This window comes from Schistocerca americana, chromosome 1 (assembly GCF_021461395.2).
Source record: "Schistocerca americana isolate TAMUIC-IGC-003095 chromosome 1, iqSchAmer2.1, whole genome shotgun sequence".
In the NCBI taxonomy this organism is placed as follows: Eukaryota; Metazoa; Arthropoda; class Insecta; order Orthoptera; family Acrididae; genus Schistocerca; species Schistocerca americana.
The window spans coordinates 379,073,552-379,099,994 of NC_060119.1; the positions used below are offsets into that span (position 1 = coordinate 379,073,552).

The 26,443-nt window shown below is 41.0% G+C and overlaps 1 protein-coding gene across 4 annotated transcripts in view; it reads left to right on the forward strand.

Annotated features, from left to right (window-relative positions):
* The window catches only part of LOC124600874 (aftiphilin), a 61,353-nt gene that overhangs the window by 33,130 nt on the left and 1,780 nt on the right, over positions 1-26,443 (forward strand). For 2 of the 4 annotated variants that reach the window (XM_047136198.1, XM_047136199.1), the window contains 3 exons: positions 627-791; positions 5,325-5,385; positions 18,905-19,000. In XM_047136198.1, coding sequence (XP_046992154.1) covers positions 627-791; positions 5,325-5,385; positions 18,905-19,000 — 322 coding nt within the window. The remainder of the gene's footprint in view (positions 1-626; positions 792-5,324; positions 5,386-18,904; positions 19,001-26,443) is intronic. The other 2 variants (XM_047136200.1, XM_047136201.1) reach the window with 2 other exon arrangements.

Genomic DNA, 26,443 nt, shown 5'->3' on the forward strand with positions numbered 1-26,443 from the left:
TGAGGTCTTGTATTGCTTTCCTTGTGGATAATCTTTTACAGAAGCCAGTACCAGAGCGAGTTAACAAATTCTTTTTGGCTAAATCAGTCAGTATTCTGTTACAAGCAACTCTCTCAAACACTTGTGGAAAGAGTGGAAGGAGTGAGAAAGGTGTATTATAGAGGCAGTTTGCTTATTTCCAGTTTCATAGACTCCTGTTACTAAAGCATGCTTAAGTCTGTCAGGCTATGTGCCCCAAGTCATTGATTACTTACAAATATAGCTTAATCATAATCCTATGAAGTCAGCAAAAGATTTCTGCTAGAAACGTCTTCATAGCCAGAATTTAGATTCTTTTCTTTTTTCATATATTCTGTTGTTCTGTTCTCTTGTACAAGTAGTTTATAGGTTATTACGTACTGTTTCATTATAAATGTCCATTAACAGATTTTCTGAATTTGTGTTAAGTGCGGTAGTGAAAGATGGCATTCAAAAAAATTTGCTGTGGCAAAAGTGATGGTTGGAGTTGACCAAGGCAAATTTTGGCCACATGGGGACTTGATGTAATAGGAGTACACACAACAATATGGACATGAAATGATGTCCAGGTCTTGTGTGTCTTAATAGTGACTTATTTATCTTTGCAGCTCTTTGGCCCACGCTGGAATGCTTCTGTACCAAGATTTGCTGCTAATTTGGGATTCAGCCCACTGGAGCCAGTGCGAGCTTCCAGTATCAGCTCACCTGTATCACCATCTACGAAGCCAGATCCACAGACATCTGCAGTGGAGACTGTTAATTCTTTGTCTGAGGTATGTTCAAGTTTTCAGTTATGTAAGTTACAGATGAACAGTTTGTATTTTAGATTTATTGGCAGTTTGATGTGGGTTGAGTAGTGGGAAACAAAATTCTAAAAGTTTAGTGTTATGTGGCAGAAAACACATGCATACAATTGCAACATTGTAAATAGTGCATTTAATGAAGTGAAGTGCCACTTCTGTGGCAAGGTCATTGGCAGCAGCTGGAGTTTTGGTATTGACTTGTGGTACTCACATATGGAAACAGCTTCCTAGAAATCTACAGACCAGTGACCCAACACCAGCCATTTGTTAAATGAGCCATGAACTGCTCATCCCAAGGTTGCCCATATTCTTCAGCTCCTACCCCTACAACGGATAAGCGTACTTTGAGATGGCCACTTTAATTTGATAATTCTGTCCCCCCCCCCATTCCCCCTCCCCCATTCTGCTACTTGGGGACTATAGTGTACACCATCTTATGGGGAACTATCCTGTCATCTGGTAGAAGTCTTCTGATTAATCAACTTCTTCAGGATAGTGATCACTCTCCAGTGACCCTGTCACTGCTTGCCAGACCTGTTGCCTTGCTGGGCTGTCCAAAGGACCAACTGGTAGTTGTATACACCTACTGTTAGCTTCATTAGAATGTACCAGCAAGGTTGTTGGAGATATCTCCAGTGCCGTCACTCATAGCACTGGAACACTTATCCCCATTTCTGGGAGCCCCATCCATTGGCAGCTGATACCATAGTGGGCTAAAGACATTGCAACAGCTGTTCAGGACTGTTGAAGGACCCTGCAATGTCTCAAGCAACATCCTCCTCAAGCTGTCCTAATCACTTTTAAGCAACTCTCTGCAAAGACTCGCTATGGAATTAAATGCGCAAGAAGGAATCCCTGGAGTGCTATATCTCTTCCTTAGGAAAGTGTCTCTCTTCACCCCAGTGCCGAACTCCAAGGTCTACTTGGCTACAAAATATCAGCAACTGTTCCTGGTCTCCTCCTTCATGGTGGTATTTCTACTGCTGCATCAGTTCTTGCTGAACACCTCACAACCCTCTTTCCAACAACATAAGTGTCCACTTCTTTACCTGGCTATGCTTGTAACACACAAATGACAAGTTGAAGTCATCCCTGTATCCTTTCCCTCTTGCCGCCATAACCCTGAACTTTATAATGAACTGGGAATTGGTTCAGGCTTTCAACTCATTATTCAATATGGCCCCAATCCCTAATTTGTTTCATAATTAGATGATCAAACATTTGAATGTGGCTCATAGACTCCATATACTCAGGGTCTTCAATCACATTTGGCTCAAAGATGTTTTCTGTTTGCAGTGTGGGCAAACTGCCATCATCCTGATACTTAAATCAGTTAAAAAGCTTATGTCCATCAATAGCTACGAACTGATTAACCTCCAAAAATTCCTTGAATGGATAATAGCTCGACAATTATGCTGGGGTATCGAATGAATTGTGGGAGCCTCTGGCTGCCTATCGGTGTTGTTTCAGGGGGGGGGGGGGGGGCAATCAACCACTTATATGGCTAAAGTTGGAAACAGTAATCCTACAGGCTTTTTCTAAATGTCAGCATCTCTTTGCAGTTTTTTTTGACATTCATGAGGTGTAAGACACCACTTGATGTCATCATATTGTACACCTCCTCCATGACTGGGACTTTCTAGTCCCCCTTTTAAATTTTATTCATCAGTTTTTATTGCATCAATTGTTTTGAGTTGGAATGGATACATCACTCTGTTCTCACTAGTCCAGAGCTCCATGCAAGTGTTTTCCTTATTGCCGTCCATGGGCTAATGACCTGTAATGGACCAGTGGTTACACCTGAGTTGTATGTCAACGACCTCCCTATTTGGTATTGCTCTGTCTGTAGCCTTGGCTGAATACCTTCTCCAAGGAGCTATCTGGAGGCTTCCACTTGGACTCTTTCCCATGGTGTCTCGTTTTCTCCAGTGAAAATGCAAGTCACGCGTTTCTGTTGCCATAGTGCTGTTCATCCTGTTCAAGAACTCTGTTTGGATACGTAGTCCTTGCATGTTGTTGATAGGACTGGGTATGCTTTTATATCTCTCATCTGTTAACAACAGCATTCCTTACAGGGAAGATGTAGATTTTTTTGGTGAAGATAAGAGACATTAAAAGTGTCCTACATCTTGTTAAACAGACCCAACTCAAACTAGTTTTAATGTGTTGTTACACAATGAGAGATCAGCAGGCTATTGATCAGTGTTATTCTTGTCATCCTCTTATATCTGGAATTCACAATTTTCCATATGTCCTTTGTCATACTAGATGTTCGGTTGTCTTCCACTGGGTCCCAACACATGTGAGTATACTGGAAATGAACTGGTTAGCCATTTGGCTAGAGAAATGATTACTCACCCAACATTCACTTTGGTGATCACAGGCAATGATTTGAGGTTGCTTATGGGTGCAGGTGAGACCTATACTTGCAAATGTCCCCTCTATAGAAAACTCTGCACTATCAAGGAGACATCAGCTACTTGGCACTCCTCCTTCCATTCCTTCCGGAAGGAGTTCACTGCCCTGTCACCTTAGCATCAGTTATACCAGACTGAGCCACAGTTTTATTTCATGTAATGAACCACCCACTATTTGTGGTTGTGGAGCCTTATAGACAGTAGCTCACATTCTGGTGGAATGCCCTCTCATTGTGCTCTCCTTGCCAAACAGGGTCTTCCACATTCTTTGCGTAATGGTGGTGAACAATACGGAGACACTTGAACTGGTTTTTTATTTGCTCTGAGAGATTAGTTTTTATTCTTGCATCTAATGTTTTAAACTGCTTTCAGGGTGAAGTCTGTGTGGTTGGGATTGGAATGTCTCCTTCCACAAGCTGGGCCCAGACGGCCCTCAACCATACCCCTTCCAGCAACCACCGTCTTTTACTCTTTGTATAATTACTTTAAGATGCAGTTAGCCTTTTCTTCTGTTGCACCCTGTTTTACTTTTCTAAGAGTGCCCCTTCATTATAGCACTCCAACAGAGGCACAACCTTAAAGATTCCTTATCTTTGATAATAGCTGACGATGAAGGAACAGATTTTTATGCTTCCTCTGAGAGAGAGTGAGTTCTATTCCTGTCTTTAACTGTTTGACTGTAATGGATTGGGGGTGGGACACATTCCAACAAATGCTAAGCCCAGAGGGGACACTAGACTGAACACATCCATTTAGCGATGTGAGTATTTCTCTCGCCTTGTTTTAGTATTACTGGTCCTACTGATGTTCATTATGTTTCTAGCTATTCAATTTTTACTGTATGCATATCTGCTCCATCTAACTAGAAGGAATTATTTATTCCTTTGTCATCTTAGCCCTGCATTGGTTCAGCGAGGTGTCAAACGTGGATAAGGTGCCTGTTGCTGCAATGAGCTGAGGGAAGGGGCTTGTCTGCTCTGTAGCCTGTAGACTGATCCTACCCACATACTTTTATTCCTCATTCAATTATTCCTCATCACTGGCATTAATATTGCTTTCAGCGCCTGTATTTTACTACTCCTACATCATCTTTCAAATTGATCAAAATTGTGGCTGAGGTCATTAATTCCTGATAGAGGGTCCCATGATGACCTCACTGTTTTATTCCTTATCTGTCCCAAACAACCAACAAAACGCCCTCTTCCTTTCAAAACATTCTAGTTACTTGTTTGTGTTTCAATGTGAGAGCATATTCTTTTGTTGGCCCCATCCAGAAATTAATATTATATTGTACATTCTGTTGAGACTAACCTCAGACACAGCAAATACTGTGGCCTTATTGTATTGTCATCAGTAATATATCTTAGTTCTGAATTTCATTCATATTTCAAAGAAAGAGAAAATGATATAGAAGTCCACCTGCTTCTAAGACTCTGTTTGTCCTGAATTTCTTTTGTTCACACCAGTAGGCCTATTTTATTACTCTAACTGGAGGTTAAAAGGTGAGTGAAGACTAACCTTCAACAATATGTTAAACACAGTAGATATCTTTAAAATTTGGAGGGGGGGGGGGGGGTTGCACACAATATTCTCCAGGCACTGTGATCCAACTGTGATATGTAGTTGTCTTCTGTGAAACAGGTGAGGTGAACTTGGAAGATGAAAGTTTCACAGAGAAGTAGGAACAAGTAGCAGTACAGTGCCAGAGGAGTTTCTCTGGTGTTAGCAATGCGTCTCTCAGATGAGGCAATTAGCACAGGAGGGGAAAACATGGCAGACTGCATCAAAACAGAACCAAGAAAGGAAAAAAAGTGGGGACTAGAGAGAAGCTTAAAAGAAGCTTGTGGTGTATGTTGCATTTGAAGACATTGGGATAGATGCTTAATCACAATTGGAGTATCAAGACACACATAGAGGTATCAGATATGTATACAGATAACAATCTTAGGAATGGAATCAGAGGTAGGCACAGTAACTTCTGATTCACTAATATGATTTATTCTATTAAAAACTGTTTGACAACCCATATATCAGTGTTGCCTGTGTCATGTTACTGACAGTCATACATTTATGTAATATTTTACAGGATGCTGTTCCTGCAGCTCAGTTTGACTGGACAAGTAGTGGACTGGTTAACCCCCTTGACGGTAAGTATTTATTTATCACATCAAATTCAAAGTATTATTGGTTAACAAACATTGTGACTTTTTAAAGAAACTTATATGAGAGATAATTTTATGCCGTCTGTCATTAGGATAGTTTCAGGTTTACTAATTTGTATGTAGCTTGTTCTTCACTGACTTTGCTCTGTAAATATTTTCTGTGTAGCTATTTGAAGAGTGCTTAGCAACAGGTCTAGTAATCCATCTTCAAATGGAGTTTTTAGCCACCACTGCTGAGCTGATGTGTAACATAGAACCCATTTACTGTAACTTTTCGAGGTTAAAATAGATTCTTTGTGACTACTATCATGGTTATGGAACACACACTGTATTCAACCCTAGAATCCCCTGCTTCTTTCCATTAGGAATTTGTGTAAGAAGGTTTCATAACACCACAGTAAGAGTTACTCAAGAACACCAGGAACAATGTACAATCCCAGAATGGAGTACCAGATTGATTAGAATTGAAGAGTGGATTCCACCAAAGAAGTTGTATATTGCCACATCTCTTCATCCTGGTCATAATAATGCATGAAGATTTAAAAAAGTCAAAGCTTTGTGCCTGTGATGTAAGATGTAAATAGAGAAACTAATTAGCTCGTTGGCTTGAAGAATTTGTAAAAAAATGAACTGAAGCAGTTGGTTTGGTCTTGGTTTAGAACACTCTAGCCATCCCTCTTACAAATATATAGATATTTTGATCAGCTTCCAGTACTTGCATAGCATTGATTAATTTAATGATACTGTGTATTAAGAGTTTAATAAGAAAATACAAAGAGCTTATAATCCTATCATGTATTATCTCAGACACTTTGAGCCTCATGGATCAGTCTGTATAAAACCTACTTCATAACTTTATGAGAATATCACCTTTCCCTGTAATATCACCTTTCCCTGTAATCAAGCTGTGGAAATGCTAGGTAGGAATATCAACAATGTAGGAGAAGATAAGATTGCTAGTTACCGTAAAGAAGACATATCAAGTTTGAGACAGGCACCATTTTTTAAAAGGCACTCATATATAGCTGTCGGCTACAGCCTTTGTGTTTACAGTAAACACACACACACACACACACACACACACACACACACACACACACACACCACACACAACCAAGCACACCTCACGCACGCATGACTACCAACTCTAGCATCTCAGGCTGGAATGCATCACCATGTGAGACGCAAGCAGCAACGCTCTGGAAGGGGTGGGGAAGGGAAGGGATAGTAGTGTACAGGTGGGAAGAGAGACAATCACTGTCTGGTGGAATGTGCAGGTACTAGACTGCTGACTGGCACAGCGTCAGGAGGTTGTGGGGCAGGGAGGTGGGGGGAAAGGAACAAACGAAGAGAGGAATAGATAAAGATATGCGGATGCATTGTCAGAAGGCTGCAAATAAACAGGGTGGGAGAAGAAAAAGGGAAGGAGATGATAGGGCAGAAGGGGTGGAAACTGTTGGGTGGAGGGTGTGGACACAGTACGTTACCGTAGGTTGAGGGCAGTATAATTACAGGAGTGGAGAATGTATTGTAAGAATCATTCCCATGTGTGCAGTTCAGAAAAGCTAGTAGTGGAGGGAAGGATCTAGATGGCTTGGGTAATGAAGCAGCCATTGAAATAAAGTGTGTTATGTTCAGCTGCATGCTGTGCCACAGGGTGGTATACTTTGCTCTTGGCCACAGTTTGGCAGTGGCCATTCATCCTGGTGAGCAGCTGGTTGGTAGTCATACCAGTATAAAAGGTTGTGTAACGATTGCAGCAGAGCTGGTAAATGACATGGCTGCTTTCACAGGTGGCATAGTTCCTGATGGGGTGGGATAAATCTGTGACAGGACTGGAAATGAAAGTGCTGGGTGGGTGGATTGGGCAGGATTTGCACCTGGATCTTCCACAGGGATGTGATCCTTGTGACAAGGGGTTGGAATTGGGAGTGGCATAGGGTTGGCCAATGATGTTATGGAGGTTGGGTGGGCTACAGAACACCACCTTATTAAGGAGGGGTGGAAGTACATCGGGTATGATGGCCCTCATTTCAGGGCACGATGAACCACATGCTTTGACAAAGTCCTGTTGAAGCTTGTGGTTCCATTGTTCCACTCCGGGATGGTACTTTTCGTGATGAAAGGGACACTTCTTTGTGACTGGTTTTAGGTGGAGATGGGAAGATTGGGTTTGTGAGGGGAAATGGTAAGGAGATCTGTTTGCAGACTAGGTCTGCGTGATAGTGCCTGTCTGTGAAGGCCTTGATGAGACCCACAGCATGATGAGTAAAGGAGTTTTTGTCATTGCAGATATGTTATCTCCATGTAGCCAGACTTTATGGGAGGGACTTTCACACCAGAAAGGGATGATAGCTGTCAAAATGCAGCTACCGTCGGAGGTTGGTGGGTTTAATGTGGACAGAGGTGCAGATGGAGCCATTAGAGAAGAGGTGGTCAACATTTAGGAAAGTGGCACACTGGCAGGGTGTCTGCAACCCGGGACAACCGGGAATTTTTTCATCCGGGAGAAAACCGCAAAAAACCTGGGAATTTTTTTGAATTCCAGGAATTTTTCATTGTTTTTGTTCTCAGATAAATTTTTGTAATTTTGACTGGTAAGAACCATACTCTTAACAAAGGATATTACTATATCCTGCTACTGCAGCAATAAAACATGAACGAGAGAAAAAACTGAAGTAAAACTTAAATTGCAAAGGAAATGCGCCATATACAGCAACGAAACACAGTGCTCATACAAGCGTCTGCCAACAGCAAAATGTGCCAAAGGCTTTAGGAAGACTGTGCAATGCTCCGTAACAACGAATTGCCTCCGATGAGCATGGCGTCACAACTGTTAACATTTGATTTGGTATAACAGTTACAAGTGGGATCATGTGCATACGCAGTTGAGTAGTATTTTCTTCCGCTTGTGGCTACAGAAACATGGCTGTTGGCTGTGTAAGCAGCTGCAAAAAAAAAAAGAGGGGGGGGGGCAGCTAGGTGCTACCGGGAAGAATTTTACTGGTGCGGCCAAGCTGCCAGATTGCGCAGCAGCCCTAGATCTAGGAGTGTGTGTGTGTGGGGGGGGGGGGGGGGGCAATTCATATTCCTGAGGAGAAAACCTTGTTTCACAAAGCACCTAGCATCCAGCGCACGTTGGTCTATCAATTATTTGTATGACTTTGAAACGTGTCCCTGTCGGTTTTTGAATGTTGTTGAACACATTCTAAGTTGATTTCTGAATGAATCATAAGTTGATTTGTGAATGCGTGCATAGTGTACGTGATGTCTCTGTCAGTGGAATCCTCATCACATCTAGAAATAAACTTTCCTGCAGACAAAAGGTGCTATACGAGCTGAACAGAGTATAGCCGAACGAAAGAAAGCCAACTACTGTCTGATTATGTGGCTGATTGGGTTTGCAAATGATGAGGGTTGTTATGATTACCAGCGAAATCCATAGATTCAGACTACCAGAGTGCGAATAAACGGATAGCAGGAATAACAGGTAAGAAAGATTACGCATTATCTTCTTGGTGTATCCAAGAAAATGAAATTTTGACAGAAAATTTTTGGCCAGATCGATATACTAGCAAGGGCCAGTTGTACAGTCTCCGTCTAGCAGCCGCTTTAAGGTCTATTCTCGAAGTAGCGTGGAAAACGTGTTGTATGAACACGTAATAATGCCTAACTGGAGAATAATCGCGGAATAACTAAACTGGTGATTCTGGCAGAGTTAGTCAAGTTAACCGGTGAATAAGCTTTGACACTGGGGTGTTAGAACGAGGAAGGAGAAGAAATGGTGACATCACTTAAATTATGGAAGAATATGACGATTCCAAATTTATATAAAAATTTCGCACTACTACTTTTCGATCTCAAGCTTGAGAAACTGGAGCGTATGAATGAAGTGTAAAACTATTTCCTAATGTAAAGCTTGTTGGTTGTAGTTGGCCTAATAGACATTTGATATTGGTACTTTGTGAATTATATTCTGTCATGTTATAAAAATGACCATTTTGCCAAAACAGTCTCGTTTATTTGGCGTTTGTTACAATTGCTACAGTATTATAAAGACCTGTTTTGTTTTATCTTGCAGACAGTGACAAAATACAGGTAATCAGGTCGAGAAACCACACCAGTCTTGGGCTTATTTGTAATTACAGCTTTTTCAGAATTAGACAGCGACATTTAGATTCTTCATGTAGCAAAACGTTTGACGAACTGTGATGAGGTAACAGATCCTTTCGCAGAAAGGAAAGCACGCCATGTAAAGCTGTAGCAAGATTAGAGAGAAAAAAATTCTAGGAGCCAAGGATTGAAGAAATGTGTACTGTCTTGCTTGTCTCTTCTCTTTACTGGTTTTATGTATCCTATACTTAATTTTATGTCACACAAAGCATCAAGTTGTTAGCTAATAGGGGATAAAGAGTGCAAATTTTCTGAAGAGTTTTTTTTAATTTCAACTGTCCTGAATATAGTTTGATGGCAACCAGTACAAAATATACATGTTTCAATTCCACAGACCGAAATACAGTGACGGGCAATAGAAGAATGCTGTGTGAAGAGGTGTGGCGCTGCACTTTGGCACACTTAAGATCAAATAACATGTCTTACAATTCTTCGGACATGTGTGTTTTATGTATCAGACTCTTCAGAAAGATTTGTGCTACAAAATGAACATATTTTTGAAAATTCGATTTTTAAAAAAATTTTTGACGTCCTATCTCAAACGCTCAAGGGACGCCACTATCTACTATTGCCCCGGTTCGGAAGTATCGTAGATACGGATCTGATGCACAGAGCAGTCTGAGTTATAATAGGGAAGCGGGTAGTCTCCATGTACCCGTGTTTACATTTAGTGATTTTGCTGTTTCCTCTTTGTCTACTGCACTCACGTCAAATGAAAACAAAATTGATTTCTTTGGCCGGGAGCTATCATGTGAATTAAAATACATTCACATAATTACGGAAGGCTAAAATATGTTATTATTTTCAGATTTTATTTTATTTCCACCTTTCTGACAGTCAAGCATTAATTGCCATGCAAAACAATGAAGTTTTTTTTATCGGTTTGCTGAAGAAATTGTCTTTTAATAATCTTTTCTGCTGAGGCAGTCAATATATTTGAAACAAAGGGTTTAATTTCAAACTATTGGCTAGTTCAACTGTTCGGTGCATTTCAAGTGTACGTTTTCATCTTCTAGCACATATGGCATTATGCCATAACAAAGAAACAGACATGAGATAAAGTGCTGGTACCCAAGGAAATTTACATCCCGAAACCACATTGAAAAGCTTAATATCAGGTCAATGCCTACTTCACTAGGAATCTGGGACTCATTTAAAAATCAGCTCTTTGATGATGATCAATGTAGAATAATTTATATCCCAGAAGATCACACTTTTATGTCGTTATTAAAAAATTTACTGGCACATTTGTGTGATATATCTTGAAATGAAATGTAATACGTACATAAAAGACCAACATTATATGTGAAAGCTTTTTCTTGTAGCAACATTATATATATTAATTTAAACCATTAACTTTTCCTGTTCGTGTGTTCGCGGTACTTAACAGTGATGTTGCTATTGGCTGACTACACCACGTGTCCGAAGCTCTGAATATCTGCTCTCATCGGCTGGCGAGATCAGGTGACATGAGCTATGATTGACTTACAAATACGCATTGTAATCTCGATTTCAATGGTTCGGAAAGTAACATGTGGTGTTTGGTGGAATTTGTAATACGAAGATATGCAGCGTACATGTTACTGCACATCAAACATCTTTCCTAAAGGTGTTATTTCCTCTGAGTTTCGTTTTCTAAAGCGCCGGGAAATTCTACGTCCCTGTATAAAACCATAACCATTCAAAAGATTGATTAGTTATACAGTTCCGAGAGAAAATATACTGTCAATTAACAGGGAAAAACTATGTTTCCACCCGGGAGAAAGTGTATTTTTAACCGGGAAATCGAGAGAAACCCGGGAATTTTTTTCCTTGTCCGCGTACACACCATGACTGGGTTGATGAGCATCACATGAAGCGAATGTGAGAGCGGATGATGATGTTGTGAAGGAACGAAGATGGGTGCTTGGCCCTAGTCCAGATCATGAAGATATCATCAGTGAACCTGAACCAGACTTGGTTTTGGTAGGCTAGGGAGGTCTTGTCTAGGTGGCCCATAAAAAGGTTGGCATAGGAGCATGCCATGCAGGTGCCAGTGGGCTGTGCCGCAGATTTCTTTGTATACATTCCCTTCAAATGAGAAACAGTTGTACGTTAGGATGAAGTTAGCAAGGTGTATGAGGAATGAGGTAGTGGGTTTGGAGTTTGAAGGACGTTGGGAAAGATAGTGTCAGTAGCAGTAAGACCATGGGCACGAGGGATGTTGATGTGTAGGGAGGTGGTGTCAACAGTGGTGAGTAGGGATCCAGGAGGTAGAGGGGTGCCGATGGTGGAGAGTTGGTGAAGGAAGTGGTTGGTAACTTTGATGTGGGAGGCTAGATTACAGGGAACTGATTGGAGGTGTTAGTCAATCACTGGTGAAATTCTTTCAGTTGGGACACAATAACCAGCCGCAATGAGACATCCAGGATTGTTGGGTTTGTGGATTTTGGGGAGCATGTAGAAGGCAGGTGTGCGGGGCGTCATAGGCATGATGAGGGAAATGGATTCAGGGATGATGATCTGGGAAAGGCCTAAGGCTTTAAGCAGGGGTTGCAGTTTGTGTTGGATTTATGGTATGGGATCATTCTGGCAAAGTTTATAGGTGGAGGAATTGAACAATTGGTGGAGGCCTTCTGCCAGATAGTCACGGCAGTTCATAACAACAGTTGTAGAACCTTTGTCTGCAGGTAGGATGATTAGGTCAAGATCTGGTTTGAGGTTGTGTACGGCTGTACTTTTTTCTACCGAAAGGTTGGTGTTCTGAGGAAGGAACCTGGTGAAGGATGGTGAGGCTAATTTGGGGTAAGAAATTTCTGGAAGTGACCAGTGGGTGGTAAGGTGGAAGGGAGGTAGAGGGGGGGGGGGGGGGGAGGATCGTGACTGTCTGGTGGTACAAACTGCAAGAGGCAGGGTTCAGTGTTGGAATTAGGGTGGTTTTGGCTGGAGGGGTTGGTGGCAAAGAAGTGCTTACCTTGCAGGAATTAGGAGAAGGAAAGTAGGCCTTTGTCAAGTCCAGCACGGTTAAATTTGGGTGTGGGGCTAAAAGTAAAGCCGCTGGATGGAATTGTAACTTTTGTAGAGCTGGGGATTTTGATGGAAAGGTTAACAACAATGTTACGGGATTGTGTTGGCTCTGGATTTGGTGGGTGGTTGTTAGGGAGTTTCAGGGGATGTGGCAAGTTGAAAAGGTCAGTAAGGCAGGGGTTAGCTGCTATGAGGGGTGGACAAGGAGGAACACTGTGGATATGATAGGCATTGGATAGTGATGCCCTGAGGTGGCAGCAGGAAGTCAGCAACTTGGATAATTTTTGGAGGTGGTGTCTGGAATGCTCCTCCAGGTGCTGGAGAGCAAGGGATTCAGTTTCAGAGATTGATGTATGGAGCGGGGATTACAGAGTAGTAGTATCTTGCGGAGGGAGCAGAGGCGGTTCTGAGATGTCTGTGCCATGGGTTGCAGTACCGGGTTTGTGAGAGCCAGGGCAGAGATTGGCAGAATCTGAAAAGGTGTAGATCATTGTGAAAGAGGGGTGGGATCCAGAGAAAGGACTCTTTACAGTTAGGGCATTTGGGGGGATTCCATGGTTTAGTGAGCATTTGGGAAACAGGATGTGGGACTTGGTTTCAATCAGAGAAAATGATATTTTTCTAGACTGGTGCAGAAAGATGGGGCAAGGGTCCATTGTGCCAGGAATGGTGCAAAGAAAATGGGAATGACACAGAAATGGGCAAAATAGAGTCCGACAGAAAAATGTATACACAATATAAGGAATGAAAAGTATTACTTATTTGTTTATTTTACATTTAATAATTGATCACACTTGTTGTACAACCTTCAGTTTAGCACATTGTTACTTTCAATGTTCAAAATGTTCACCATTGGTGGCTATACAAATAGCAGAAAGGCAAGCAGCTTCTGCATCCAAGTCAGTCAGTGTTACAGTGGAGATCGCTGCACATGTGGCCGTAATCTCCTGGCGAAGTTACTCCAGTGTGCGTGGCTTACGTCGGTAGATGTTATCTTTCACAGTTTCGCACAAGTAAAAGTCCATAGGTGTTAGATTGGTGACCATGGAGGGAACTCAGTGGGCCCTCTTTTTGTCCAATCCAGTGCCCCGAAAACTGTCATCCAGGAAAGCTCGTACGGTTAGGTGGTAGTATGGTGGCCCCCTCTCCTGTTGGTAGAAGACCTCTTCATCAGCTCCATAAAGTGCATGTATACCTGGCAAAATTGATGTGCATAACATTTCCAGGTCCACTTCTCCAGTTACAGTAGCATCAAAGAAGCCCGTAGACGATAATCCACACCACACATGAACCCCTGTTGGATTGACCACTACATCCATATAAACATGCAGATTTTCTGGTGCCCAGTACACACTGTAATGCCGATTCACAGTTCCGTTAAGTGTAAATTGTGCCTCGTCACTCCACACTACCTTCGTCACAAATTATTTGTCATCAGTTATCATTTGCTGATAACATTCACAAAATTGCATTCGACAATCATCATCATCATCATCATCATCATTAATCATGTGCAGTATTTGTGGAATGTAAACTTTCCACTTTGCAGCTTTCAGAATTCTTCACACACCTGTACTGCTAACCCCCACTTCACATGCACATTGCATAGCAGACTTCTGTGGAGGATTAAGAAACATTTCTAACATGAGAGCTGATGAAGAGGGACTAGTAGCTGTATACTGTCTTCCTGATATTCCGTTGTGAATATCACAAATCATTCCAAGCAACGCAAATTGTCAACGATGCATTTAATTGCTCGGCAGGTTGGTGGTTCTGTTTCAAACTCTCACTTCCACTGACTTTGCACTTCAACGGCATTATCAAACTTGAAAAGCCACTTCACAATACATTTTCATTGCTTGAATGTCAAATGTGCTACAGCCATCTTGTTTTCTCAATACCGAGATGAAAGTACTAACATCTGTTGAGCCAAAGACCATACAACACACTCGTAACTCAAATCAAATGACAATATTGATATCTCGATAGAGCCAGACAGAGTGTATACATTTTTCTGGTGGACTCTGTAGATGTAGATGTTGATGGTTGTGAGAGGAACTGGATAAGCTAAAAGTTGCATAGAGATGCATAAAAAATACATAAAGAACACAGAAACATGCACAGCTATGCAAAATACTCAGATATGTCAAAATGTGCATAAATATGTGAAACTGCAAGAAACCACATGAAATTATACAAAAATACATTAAAAACGTACAGAAACGTGGGTGAAAAGGAACGATGAAGTATGGTAGTGTATGTCACAATAAGCAAAGAGAGAGCGAGGGAGGTTTAATCGAGGATTAAAAGTTCATGTGGCACCTGGCATGTATGTAAAACAAAACTCTAAAGTATGCCAGGATGAGGGATGAAGTGGGATCAATAGGAATAAATGTAATTAACTATCAGAGGAAAGAATGTGGGACATTAGATGCTGCGTCAGCAATCTGCATGGTCATGAAGTCTGTGTTGTTTGTGGACAGTTGTTGATACAGTGTGGCTTGGGAGTAGATGCAGTGGTAAATAAACACAGGAAAGACCAGAGAGAATGGACACTGAGACAAATAATGCTATAGAGAAGAGTAACTAAGGAAAACATAAAAGGGTTTTAGGATGGAAGAAAGGCATTCGGCAAAAATCAATGGAAACTCCAGGTAGAAATATGAACAGTGTAAGAAAAGATGGTTTGCTACTTACCATAAAGAAGACCGCAGCGTCAGGAGATAGTGGGGCGGGGAGGTGGGCAAAAGGAATAAACAAAGAGAGGAGTGGATAAAGATATGTGGATGCACTGTCAGAAGGCTGCAAATAAAGTGTGGCAGAAGAGAATGGGGAGGAGATGATAGAGCAGAAGGAGTGGAAACTGTTGGGTGGAAGGTGCAGAGACAGTATGTTACTGTATGTTAAGGGCAGGATAATTACAGGAGTGGAGAATGTATTGTAAGAATCGTTCTCATCTGCACAATTCAGAAAAGCTATTGGTAGAGGGAAGGATCCGGATGGCTTGGATAGTGAAGCAGCCATTGAAATAAAGTGTGTTATGTTCAGCTGCATGCTGTGTCACAGTGTGGTATACTTTGCTCTTGGCCACAGTTTGGAGGTGGCCGTTCATCCTGGTGAGCAGCCGGTAGGTAGTCATATCAACATAAATGGCTGTGCAATGATTGCAGCAGAGCTGGTAAATGACAGGCTGCTTTCACAGATGGCATAGTCCCTGAGGGGTAGGATAAATCTGTGACAGGACTGGAATAGAATGTGCCGGTTGGGTGGAATGGGCTGGTTTTGCTTTGGATCTTCCACAGGGGTGTGATCCTTGTGGCAAGGGATTGGAATTGGCAGTGGCATAGGGATGGCATATGATGTTGTGGAGGTTGGCTGGGTGATGGAACACCACTTTAGGAGGGGTGGGAAGTATTATCTCTGGTAGGATGTCCATCGTTTCGGGACACGATGATAGGTAATGAGCCCTGGCGAAGGGTGTGGTTTAGTTGTTCCAGTCTGGGATAGTACTGGGTGATGAAGGGGACACTCCTTTGTGGCTGTTTTTTGGTGGTGGGAGGATTGGGGGTGTGAGGGGAAATGACAAGGAGATTTGTTTGCGGACTAGGTCTGCATGATAGTGTCTGTATGTAAAGGCCTTGGTGAGACCCTCAGCATACTGAGCAATGGAGGTTTTTTTTTTCCACTGCAGGTATGCTGTCCCCAAATAGCCAGGCTGTATGGGAGGGATTTTTGGGTGTGAAAGGGATGACAGTTGTCAAAATGTAGGTACTGTTGGTGGTTGCAGAGTTCATTGTGGACAGAGGGGTGGATAGAGCCACAGCATCCTACCACAAGGATTAGAAGATCCATATGCAAAACCTACCCAATCCACACAACTAGTACTTCCTATTCCAGTCCTGTCACAGGTTTGTCAGACACCATCAGGGGCCGGGCCACCTGTGAAAGCTTCCATGTTATTTGCCAGCTCTTCTGCCATCATTTCACAGCTTTTTATGTTGGTATGACTACCAACCAGCTGTCCGCCAGTGTAAATGACCACAGCCAAACTGTGACCTGGAGCAAAGTATACAACCTTGTGGCACAGCGTGCAGCTGAACATAACGCACTCGATTTCAATTGCTACTTCACTACCCAAGCCATCTGGATCCTTCTCTTCACCACCAGCGTTTCTGAACTGTGCAGGGGTGGAAATTATGCTTACAACACATTCTCCACTCCCGTAATTATCCTGTCCTCAACATACAGTAACATACTGTCTCCACACCCTCCACCCAACAGTTTTCACTCCCTCTGTCCAATCATCTCCTCCCCATTCTCATCTCCGATCTGTTTATTTGCAGCCCTCTGCCAATGCATCTGGCCATCTTTACCTACTCCTCTCCTTGTTTGTTCCTTTTTCCCTCACCTCCCTGCCCTACAGCCTCCTGACTCTGCTCCTGTCTGCAATGTAGTCTCTGCATGCTCCACTAGACACGTTTCCCTGTGAATTTGACTCGTGGTATTTTCTTGGGTTAGCAGTTGAGTAAAGGCACCATTTGATCCAACATGTTGGCAAGTGCCCTACTGATTACCTTCTGGCAAAGAAGATAAGTAGGAAACTAGTTGAAATATTTCATCAAAAGAATACCTCGTATCTGTACTGATGTATGGTCAAGAAGCAGCTGTAGTTACTGCAGCAAACAAGTAAACAGTAATGGAGTTCCTAATGTCTTGCTCAAAAGGACAAAAAATATAAAATGAAGAATGAGATTATCTGACAACTGTCACATTAGAAAAAAGCATGCTGGTAAATCTCAACCCATAGTAAATATGGCAGTTTGGTCATATGAAGAGAGTGACTCACTGTAGGACCTGTCAAGAATATTATGATAACAATGTCCATGGGAAAAGACTAAGAGGAAGATGATCTTGTCATGGCTGAGTATGATGATATTGATGGACATTATTTGTATAAAATCAGTTGACATTTCTAATTTCAAATAGCAATTATTTCATGAAGTTATGAAGCTGTGATGCTTTTGTTTATTGTTATATTGAAATTTGAAAAGTTAATTTTCTAACAAGTGCATGCGAACTTGTGAGCTGCAAACACAGGGACACACAGCTGTGGGTAATTTGTGAGTAGGTGTTATAAGGCCCTTTGAACTTGGTGGGATTTGAATTCAGGTGGTGAAATTGAGGTTTCATTTTACCCTCTCCAGTTTATGTAATAGTTTAGTTAGGAGCATTTGCAAAAATGGGTACTTTTTGTATGAATTCATCTTTGTTTTTTCCTTGTGCAGTGAAATTTTTTATATTTTCATCCATTGTTAAAAATACTCTTCACGCAAGGATATTCCTGTGTTATTTGCTATCCATTTCATAATTTGTTCCATCATGCTATTTTTCTCCTGTGTTGCACACTTTTTGTATTGGCCACACAGGTGTCAAAGGCAGGAAACCTATTTAATGTGCATGTTCACACACAATCCATCAATTTGAGGATGCCAAATAAAACCACATTATAAAGTTTGTGTTTAGATTTCCTTTCTGTTACTGCTTTATGATTGTAGATAGTTTCTTTATTTTATTTTGAAAATTATTCATTTTCTCAAGATCATAGGCTTGGATCCACTGTTTTTTGATATACAGATTTTTTAAATTATAAGGTGACCATCGAAAGCCAACAAGTACTTTGTGATGATCCATAGTACTCAGGGCACGTAGTATTGAAATTCCTACATCTTTAGCTTGTGTGTGCAAAAATTCACGCGTTACAAATCTGTCAGTTAATTTGTCTGTAATTGAGAAGTTTATCCTGTGTAACTTCTGGATTGTGCTGTTAATCCTGTATGCTCAGTGAAGTCCTCCCCTCCCCCCTTGCGCCCCCCCCCCCCCAATCTGTTTCCATACTCAAAACATTGTCTATAAGTGTTGTTGTGTAATAACTTGCGCCCCTATTGTTGTGTCCAGTCTGTTTCTGAAAATTTAGTATTCATTTGCATCAAAACTCGGTGATCTACAGACAGGCAAAATTCAATCAGCAAGGAGAGGATGCACTGTTCTGCCATTGTCCTGCTTCCTCACCCCCCTTCCCACTCTTCTTTCATCATTTATGTTGAATGGCTAAAATTCATAAAATTGTAATTACTTTGCAGTGTGATTCTCTTGATAAATTTTAGAGCTTGATTTGTATGTCTCTTGCTCCATTAAAAAATAAAGAACTGCATGTAAGAGATATAACATATCTTAACAATTTGTAGTGGTTGTCCTTGTTTATTACCATAATTGTGTGGTAATGATGTCTGTCTTGTGTTTATGCTGACTAAATTGGTCATGGAAGCAGGCTGCCAGTCAGCCCTGCTTGACCTCGACTGTCTCAACACATTTGATAGCTTAACAACATCCTCCACATCTGACACTCTTTGGGAGTTCTGCAGTGAGTATTGGTGTTTCAGCTATGTTCTGCTTACTTTCTGCAATGACCTTGTTTGATCTTCCTGTTAACTCCATGCATGATTCTTTAATGCAGCATGTAAAATCAGCTTTTAATTCTGCCTTGGAATGCAGGAGATTAAAAGAAGTGTTTTATGTGTTCCATATTTACACTGATCTACACCCGAAGGATTCTATAGTGGAAGTAGGCAATTTAGAGTATGATGATCCTGTTAAATTAGTGTGATGAGATGGTAAAAAGAGAGATTGTGTTATGGAAATGAGACTAGACTGCAGTAATTATTGATGGTATTGCAGAAGTTGTTTCCTAATAATTAGACATAAAAGTAGAATATTAAGGTTGCGACTTGTGTTCATACTTATTAATGCATCAACTTGTCAAATAAAGAAATTGATCTGACAGTAGAAGATCGATTGTAGTATAAAATAGTAAATAAAGTAGATCTTTACTTTTCTTAACCACATACCGCATATATGTATGCTAGTTTGTCGAAACTTTTGCTGTAACATGGGGAAACAGCCAACAACTAATGTAAATAACAACAAATGTAATCTAAACGTTAACAGCCGCCTGAAGATGAACCTCTCAGCATGCAACTGGTAACAGTGTTGTTTGTGTAAATAAACAGTATTATTGACAGTGACTGGTTGCTGTTTTCATCTTTGCAAGCATCATCTTGTATAATATATGTGTATCATGTATGATTTTCTTATCTGAATATTTCAGAATGCCATTGCAAAAACGACCACACATAGTTATTTGTCTCTTTGGGCTCCATTCTATTTCACTTGGTAATGTATATCACTAAAATATTCTATATCTGATACAAAATAAACATTTTTGTTGTTTATATTTGTCACATCATTTCTTGCTGCTTTTATGTTTCTGTACTACTAAAGCAGTACCCTTTTTGTAGCTTTTTGAAACAATTTAATCATTCTATTTTCCATTTCATTTCCACGTTGTCTACGGACTCTTTGCATTTAGTAGGCAGATTTATGATAGGTAGGTAATATTGCTATTTTGTTTTTCATATACGAAGTCTTCACGTGTTGTCAGCCGAGTAGCATCGTCGTCTCGTAGCGACGTTTCGACGGAACGCTTCTCCACCTTCAGGCGAAGTATCGGGATACCGTCGCTCGTGGGCCGATATCTCTGCCGGACCACTCTCCGCTTCCTGCCACCGGCCAATCGCGCACCCACGGAATTGCCTGATGCGCTCGGAGTGGCCGGTGAGGGGGGGGGGGGGGGGGGGGGACACATGTGCGGGGTTAGTGTTCTGGCCCTCGGTGGGACGGAACGTTCTTCTCCGATTTTCCCGTTTGCAGGCTTCCGGGCCGTGCCGAGACGGTAGCCACTGTCGCAGTCGATCAGGTTGTAGTGTAACCGTATTTCTACGGACTCTTCGATTACAGAGTCCCAAAATCCGTTCGTACTGCATATTTTCTTCGTGTCCACAAAATCAAAGGTGCGCTTCTACGTTCTGCCACAGCAGATTTGGCGGTCCGATCCGAGCGTACGTGCCCGACGTGTTCGTTGCGGCGCCATGAGATGCGACACTGCGTCCGTCCTATATATCGCGTCCCACATTCGCATCCGATCTCGTACACGCCAAGTGCCGCCAGACCTGGTGGATCCTCGGTCGAACTGAGAAGGTCTCTGATTTTTCCCACTGCGCGGAAAACGGTCTTCATTTGATGTTTGTGGAGAATTCTGATGATGTTGGCTGTTGGAGGAGCCGCGTGTGGCCAGAATGCACAGCCCATCGCTCAGTCTTCATCCGGCCTGTCTTCTCTCTTTGTCTGGCCGGTCTTCAGAGTTCTCGGCTGACAACCTGCAAAATTCGCCGAGAAAGCCTGCACTCGTATGTTTTGTTTTTGTTTATCTGCCAAAGGATGTTCTTTTCTGTATAATTATTCTTAATTCGTGTCTTTTGACTCTGATTCACATCCACATAGGACAGGCTTTCAGTATTGTTTTTTTACATCCTATGCTCATTTTCGTGCCAAAGTTTTCCGTTGTCCGGTTCAGTAGGCTTAACACTTTGTAAGATTATTCGGTGGGGACTAATGGTGTTAGTCTTCAGTAGTCACTGTGGAAGGCAGTAGTTATGTTTACTCGCCAGTGAAGAATTCTCTCTTCTGTCGATCCCACCGTGTCATCTTCTTCGCTACTGATACAGTTGAATTGTTCGTCTGGGCCTGTGCGAGAGACGTGCACTCTTAGTATATGTTTACAAACTGCAATCCACTCTTTCACTGCTCAGTAGGAGGGAGAGCTTACATTGTGATATACACTGAGGCTCTTCCCTTGTTCCATTCCTGAGAAATGGAAAATGTGCACTGTACAAGCTATTATTAGACTAAATCTTTATGGAAGAAATAAACAGTGAGTTGAAGATTATTCGTAAATCCTCTGGAAAAGAGTTCCTGAAATTTTATAGGTATATTGCGTTGATATATTAGGCGTCGTTCTTAGTGCCCCGGGTTGAAATTTTTCAGTATTTCGGTACACTTTCTCGTGAGGCATCCTTGTCCGTTCGTGAATTTATTAGTATTCGATTAAAGAAACTGGTAACATTCTTCAAATACACTGCCTGAAATGGAGCTGTGTCTGAACAAAATCTCTTGCCAGTTTCTTCGATATCTATCTTCTGCATTTTGCTCTACAATCACAGTCTTGCAATCACCAATATGTATGGCAGTTTTCTTGTACATTATCTATATGACTCACATTGAATTAGTTATTAAGCGCAAGTACCATTTCAGTGTATGTAAATAACTTACCACTTAATTTTCTTTTAATTAACACTCCTCGGTTAGCCACTATTGACCTTATATGTAGGGTGACCCAAAAATTAATTAACATTTGAAAATGCACTAATTAATGGAATAATGTAGACAGGCAGGTAAAGTTCAAGATGCACGAAATGATATGGGGTTTTACTGAAACCAAAAGATTGCAAAAACTGGTCAATAGGTGGTGGGTTAGACACAAGTTAAAAGTCTACCTCAGTTGCCCAACCTCATTAGGGATGCTAAAAGACAACGTCCAATGGGAATGCCTCACCACACCTACTGGTATGCTGTACAGTACTGTTCACAACATTGTCCATTGACTACAGGCACAAATTTTCAGCTGTCCACATCGAGGTATATCAACACCACCTCTCAGCAGCTGAGGTTTTCAGTTAGTTATCATTTATTCCAGGGAAAAGCTGCACGGTCATCAACAGTAACTGTTCTTTCGAGAACAAGTTACTGTCTTCGTATATGTAGACTACAGGTATGTTGAGCATTTGTTGTTTTGTATCATATGAAGTACCATCTGTTGGCCATTTTGTACAGTTTTTGGTTTCAGTAAAACCTCCTGTCATTTCAAGTTTGTGTGTCAATTTTTACTCCTCTTCATTATTCATTGAAGTATTGAATTTTCAAATGTTATTGGACTTTTGTGTCACCCTGTACATTCTTTCCTCTTGTTGCAATTGATTTTTGTCAGTATTTAGTGTGTGTTAAAATACAGAAGCAGAGGACTCAAAATGTTTCATGTGTATTTGAGTGAGCTGTGACAGAATTGGTCTAGTCACCTCTTCTTAAGACTTCCCAAGCATCATTTCCTTTTTTATACATATTGGTGTTTGGTTTCAGTTATTCTCTCATTTGCTGTCCAGTCTACTTTTTCTTTTTTTTGTTCTCTCTGATATTGCTTTATTTCTTTGATAATATTATGTATTTTACATTTTGTACAAATATTTTCATTCTTTCCTGGGCATTAAAATATACTTGATCATGTGTCTCAAAGAAGAATCATTCCTCCAGGTACTTCTTTGTTCAAAGCTGTGCCAGGAACCGTGTGTGCTGTGAACATAACCTCTTGCTTTTCAGGTGTTCCATGGGTGTGCAGGTTAGACTGATGCTGAATCTGTCACCCCAGATACTATAAACGATAGATTACCCCCATGAAGCTAATAGGCTACTTGAAAAATCAGCTGCCATGCACATTGGAAAATGTTGTTTGATAAGTTCCAGAACTTGTCAGGGACCTCGCCCATTGCTCATTGGCAGGAGCACCTGGACATTTCAGTTGAATAATTTACTTAAATGGTCACTGAATGATAGTTTGATCTGGTAAAATAATATTTGTTGAAACAGTGTGTAAAAATTACTCATGGCACATAAGCACCGTGGTTATAAAACAATTTGAGAATGAATTTATGCATTTAAAACAGAAAAATGATAAGAAAATGAATGGTTGCTCGGGTTGAAACTGGCATGATGCTGGACAATACAGTTGAGATAACCAGCATGATGCTGGACAATTATGGTTGAGTTGGTGGCCAGACATACGAAGGACACAAATTATGCTATCTACTCTGATTGCAAAACTTTACAATTACACAAAACAGAGCGGACAGCAGATCAATGAGTAAAGGAAGAATCAGAAAGAAACATCACTAGATGGGTGAGCTCAAAGGAGTTAATTCTATATTGAAACAAAACATAAGTGGTTGTGAGAAAAATCTCATTTGAAGTAAGAAGGAGATTGCAGAAAAACTTGCATACCACTGCATGAAGCAGGTAGATCAAGGAAAATAGAAACCAGGAATAAACTCCCCTCCCCTCCGTATATTGAGATTTCTGAAGTTGGGAGTGTGCATTGCAAATGCAGTCTTACTGAGACTGCCATTGAGGTGATTGCTGACAAGTCTGGTTGCGTCGTACAGTGCCCGCTGCTAATTGTATCTGGGCTAAGTCGTTGTGATGTGATTCCAAATCATGGATCTCATCATCCTGCTGATTACTTGTTGTGGATTCACGCAAGTTCAAGACGAAACTTTGAGGACTTAGCAGAGGGATACCCCTGTTAATACCATTGATGAACTCACTGCTATCACCATTTTTGTAGGCTGTGTACCATATAATTTGAAAGTCTCTATTGAAGGCTTCCTTTAACAGCAATCTAAAGGCTGACCTTTTCTTGATAGGGTGGTTGGAGGTTATGAATCAGTGGTGTTTGCCTTTCTGCAAATATCAAATGCGGCTTTAGTGCTGCATGAGGTGATCTGAAGATCCAGATATGGTAATGTCCCCTCCTCATTGTTCTGAGTAGTAAATTGAATGAATGTTCTTGAGTAAGCCATTCAACTCATCCACCAGATTATTCATCAGGATGTCACTGATTCCTGTTTTGACTTTTGTCCTAGAGTGCACACCCTTTCTGATATTACTTAAAATGAGAAAGAAACATTATTTTGAGAGAAAGGATTGTCCTATGACATCAGTGAAATGACCAATCAATGATAGATTAATTTGTTGATCTCTGTTATTTTGTTCTGACAGGCAACGAATATTGGGTACAAAGTTCTGAGCCTTTAGGCTTTAATGTTTTAGTTAAGTGAGTACAAATATTTTAATTTTTTCATGTAAAAGTTTTTAATAGTATTTTAATTTTAAATATCTTAAAATAATTTAAGAAAATTATTGTATCAATGTATGCCTCATGGTTGTTATTCCTTCTTGGTTTATTGTTATGCAGACATTCACCTGAAGATGTGACTTTTAGTGCCATGAAACAGGTAGCGACTTAAAAATAAAGGACGAAATACAGCTGATGCTGTTTATTAACACTGAAGATAATTCAGTGTGCCTGTCCCATCTTTGCTAGCTCTGTGTTGTCATGTAACACTATTCAAAATCCAATCAGTGTTGAAATCACCACATGCAATAGCTTCCCAGTTACTTTTATGAAATATTAATAGTACTCTCTCTAACTACCCGATGGAGTTTAAAACAGTTTTTAATGGGACATATACTGTGTCAGAGTTGCTATTTCTTATGTTCCACCTCCGTTGCTAAAGCACAACATTTAATGAGTTGTTTATTCAACATTTGTTTAGATCTATGGCTTGGGACTTAATTCCATTTTTTGTTTATATAACCACCCATCCTTTCGTTAGAGACTGCTCAGAAAAAAAGTTTTGCACCACACTCATGATTCGCATAGATTGATTTTCTGAACACTCTTTTTAAGTACAGAATATTTCTATGCACCGACTCTCATGTACTGGAGAAAAAAGTAACCTGCAGTCTCAGTGTAGTTCAGTAGAGGACAATGTTTCCAATGAAGAAAGGGACAAAGTGGCCTGAGTACACTGTTAAGTTTGTCAACATACTTCAAAGGATAACTTCAAGCTTAGATTGTGTACACTGCATTACTTTTGTGGCAAAAAGGGTTTTCAGCAATGGAAATCGATCACCAAGTTGACACATGCCACAGTGATATCATTTGGACATTGTCATTCTCATGAGGCACAAAATGTGCATCAGGGTGATCATCTGCGGTCAACAACACCAGATGCTAGTGATTACTATCTTCAATTATGGCTTGTGGGTACCCAATAGTGGACAATTCATTTTAGGAGGAAACTAGGGCGACAAGGTTGACCCAAACAGAACACAACAGTCTGCTTACGATCAGTTCTGCATCTCTGCTTCCTTTATGAGCTATGGTACAAAGCCCCCTGCTCAGCGGTATGCAAATGTCATGAGCAAGGAAACATCTGGAATGAAAATTGGAGCAGTGGATCCTCTTCGTTGATGAGAATGGAGGCAGTAACATACTGATACACATCTCAGGCATACAGTCACTTTCACTGAACAAATATTGCAGTCTGTTTTCAACAAGTCGGTAATGTCAACAAATAATTCCGCAGTTGAACATATGTATAGGGTTGGCAGAATTAGTGTTCTGAGATGTCTGAACAACGGCCTACGCAGAGGTTGCAAACTTGACACCACAGGTCAGTCTAAGAATATTCTTGGTGGGTAAACAGAGTTGCCTCAAAATATAACATCATAGAAGATTAGAGACACAAAGTAAACAAGCCTGTGTGTTTCAGTGCCAAACACAGTGGAGATTATTGTTGTAGTGATGTTACAGTCTACCATATCAGCTACTTTAATTATGTCAACTTGTGCATCTGCAGGATCCTCCTACCTATTGACCAGCTCTAATGTCAGTATTTTGGTGATGAGTTTGTCTTTTAAGATGGTAATATACAAGAATGACGGCGCTCCCCTCTTGAACACCTTCCTTCAGGTGACATGAAACAACCAAAGGGAATGGACAGCAATACTTGCTGCGATGAACCTGACTGAACATGCTTGGGACTTGTTGGAATTTTCTGCTCCTTGTAGCATCCCTCTCACACACTTGATGACTACAGGAGGGCCACTATTGGAGGACAGGCTTGAGCAGCAGTGTCTTGACCGCCTTGTAGGCAGCACTCCGAGGAGGATCCCAGATTGTTGCAATATGTAGGGTGGAGTGACACACTAACTGCATATTACACAGAAGCATATTGTTTCCACACATGTGCAAAGATGTAAACTTTCAAATAGTTGCCACTGTTTTGGTTACTTT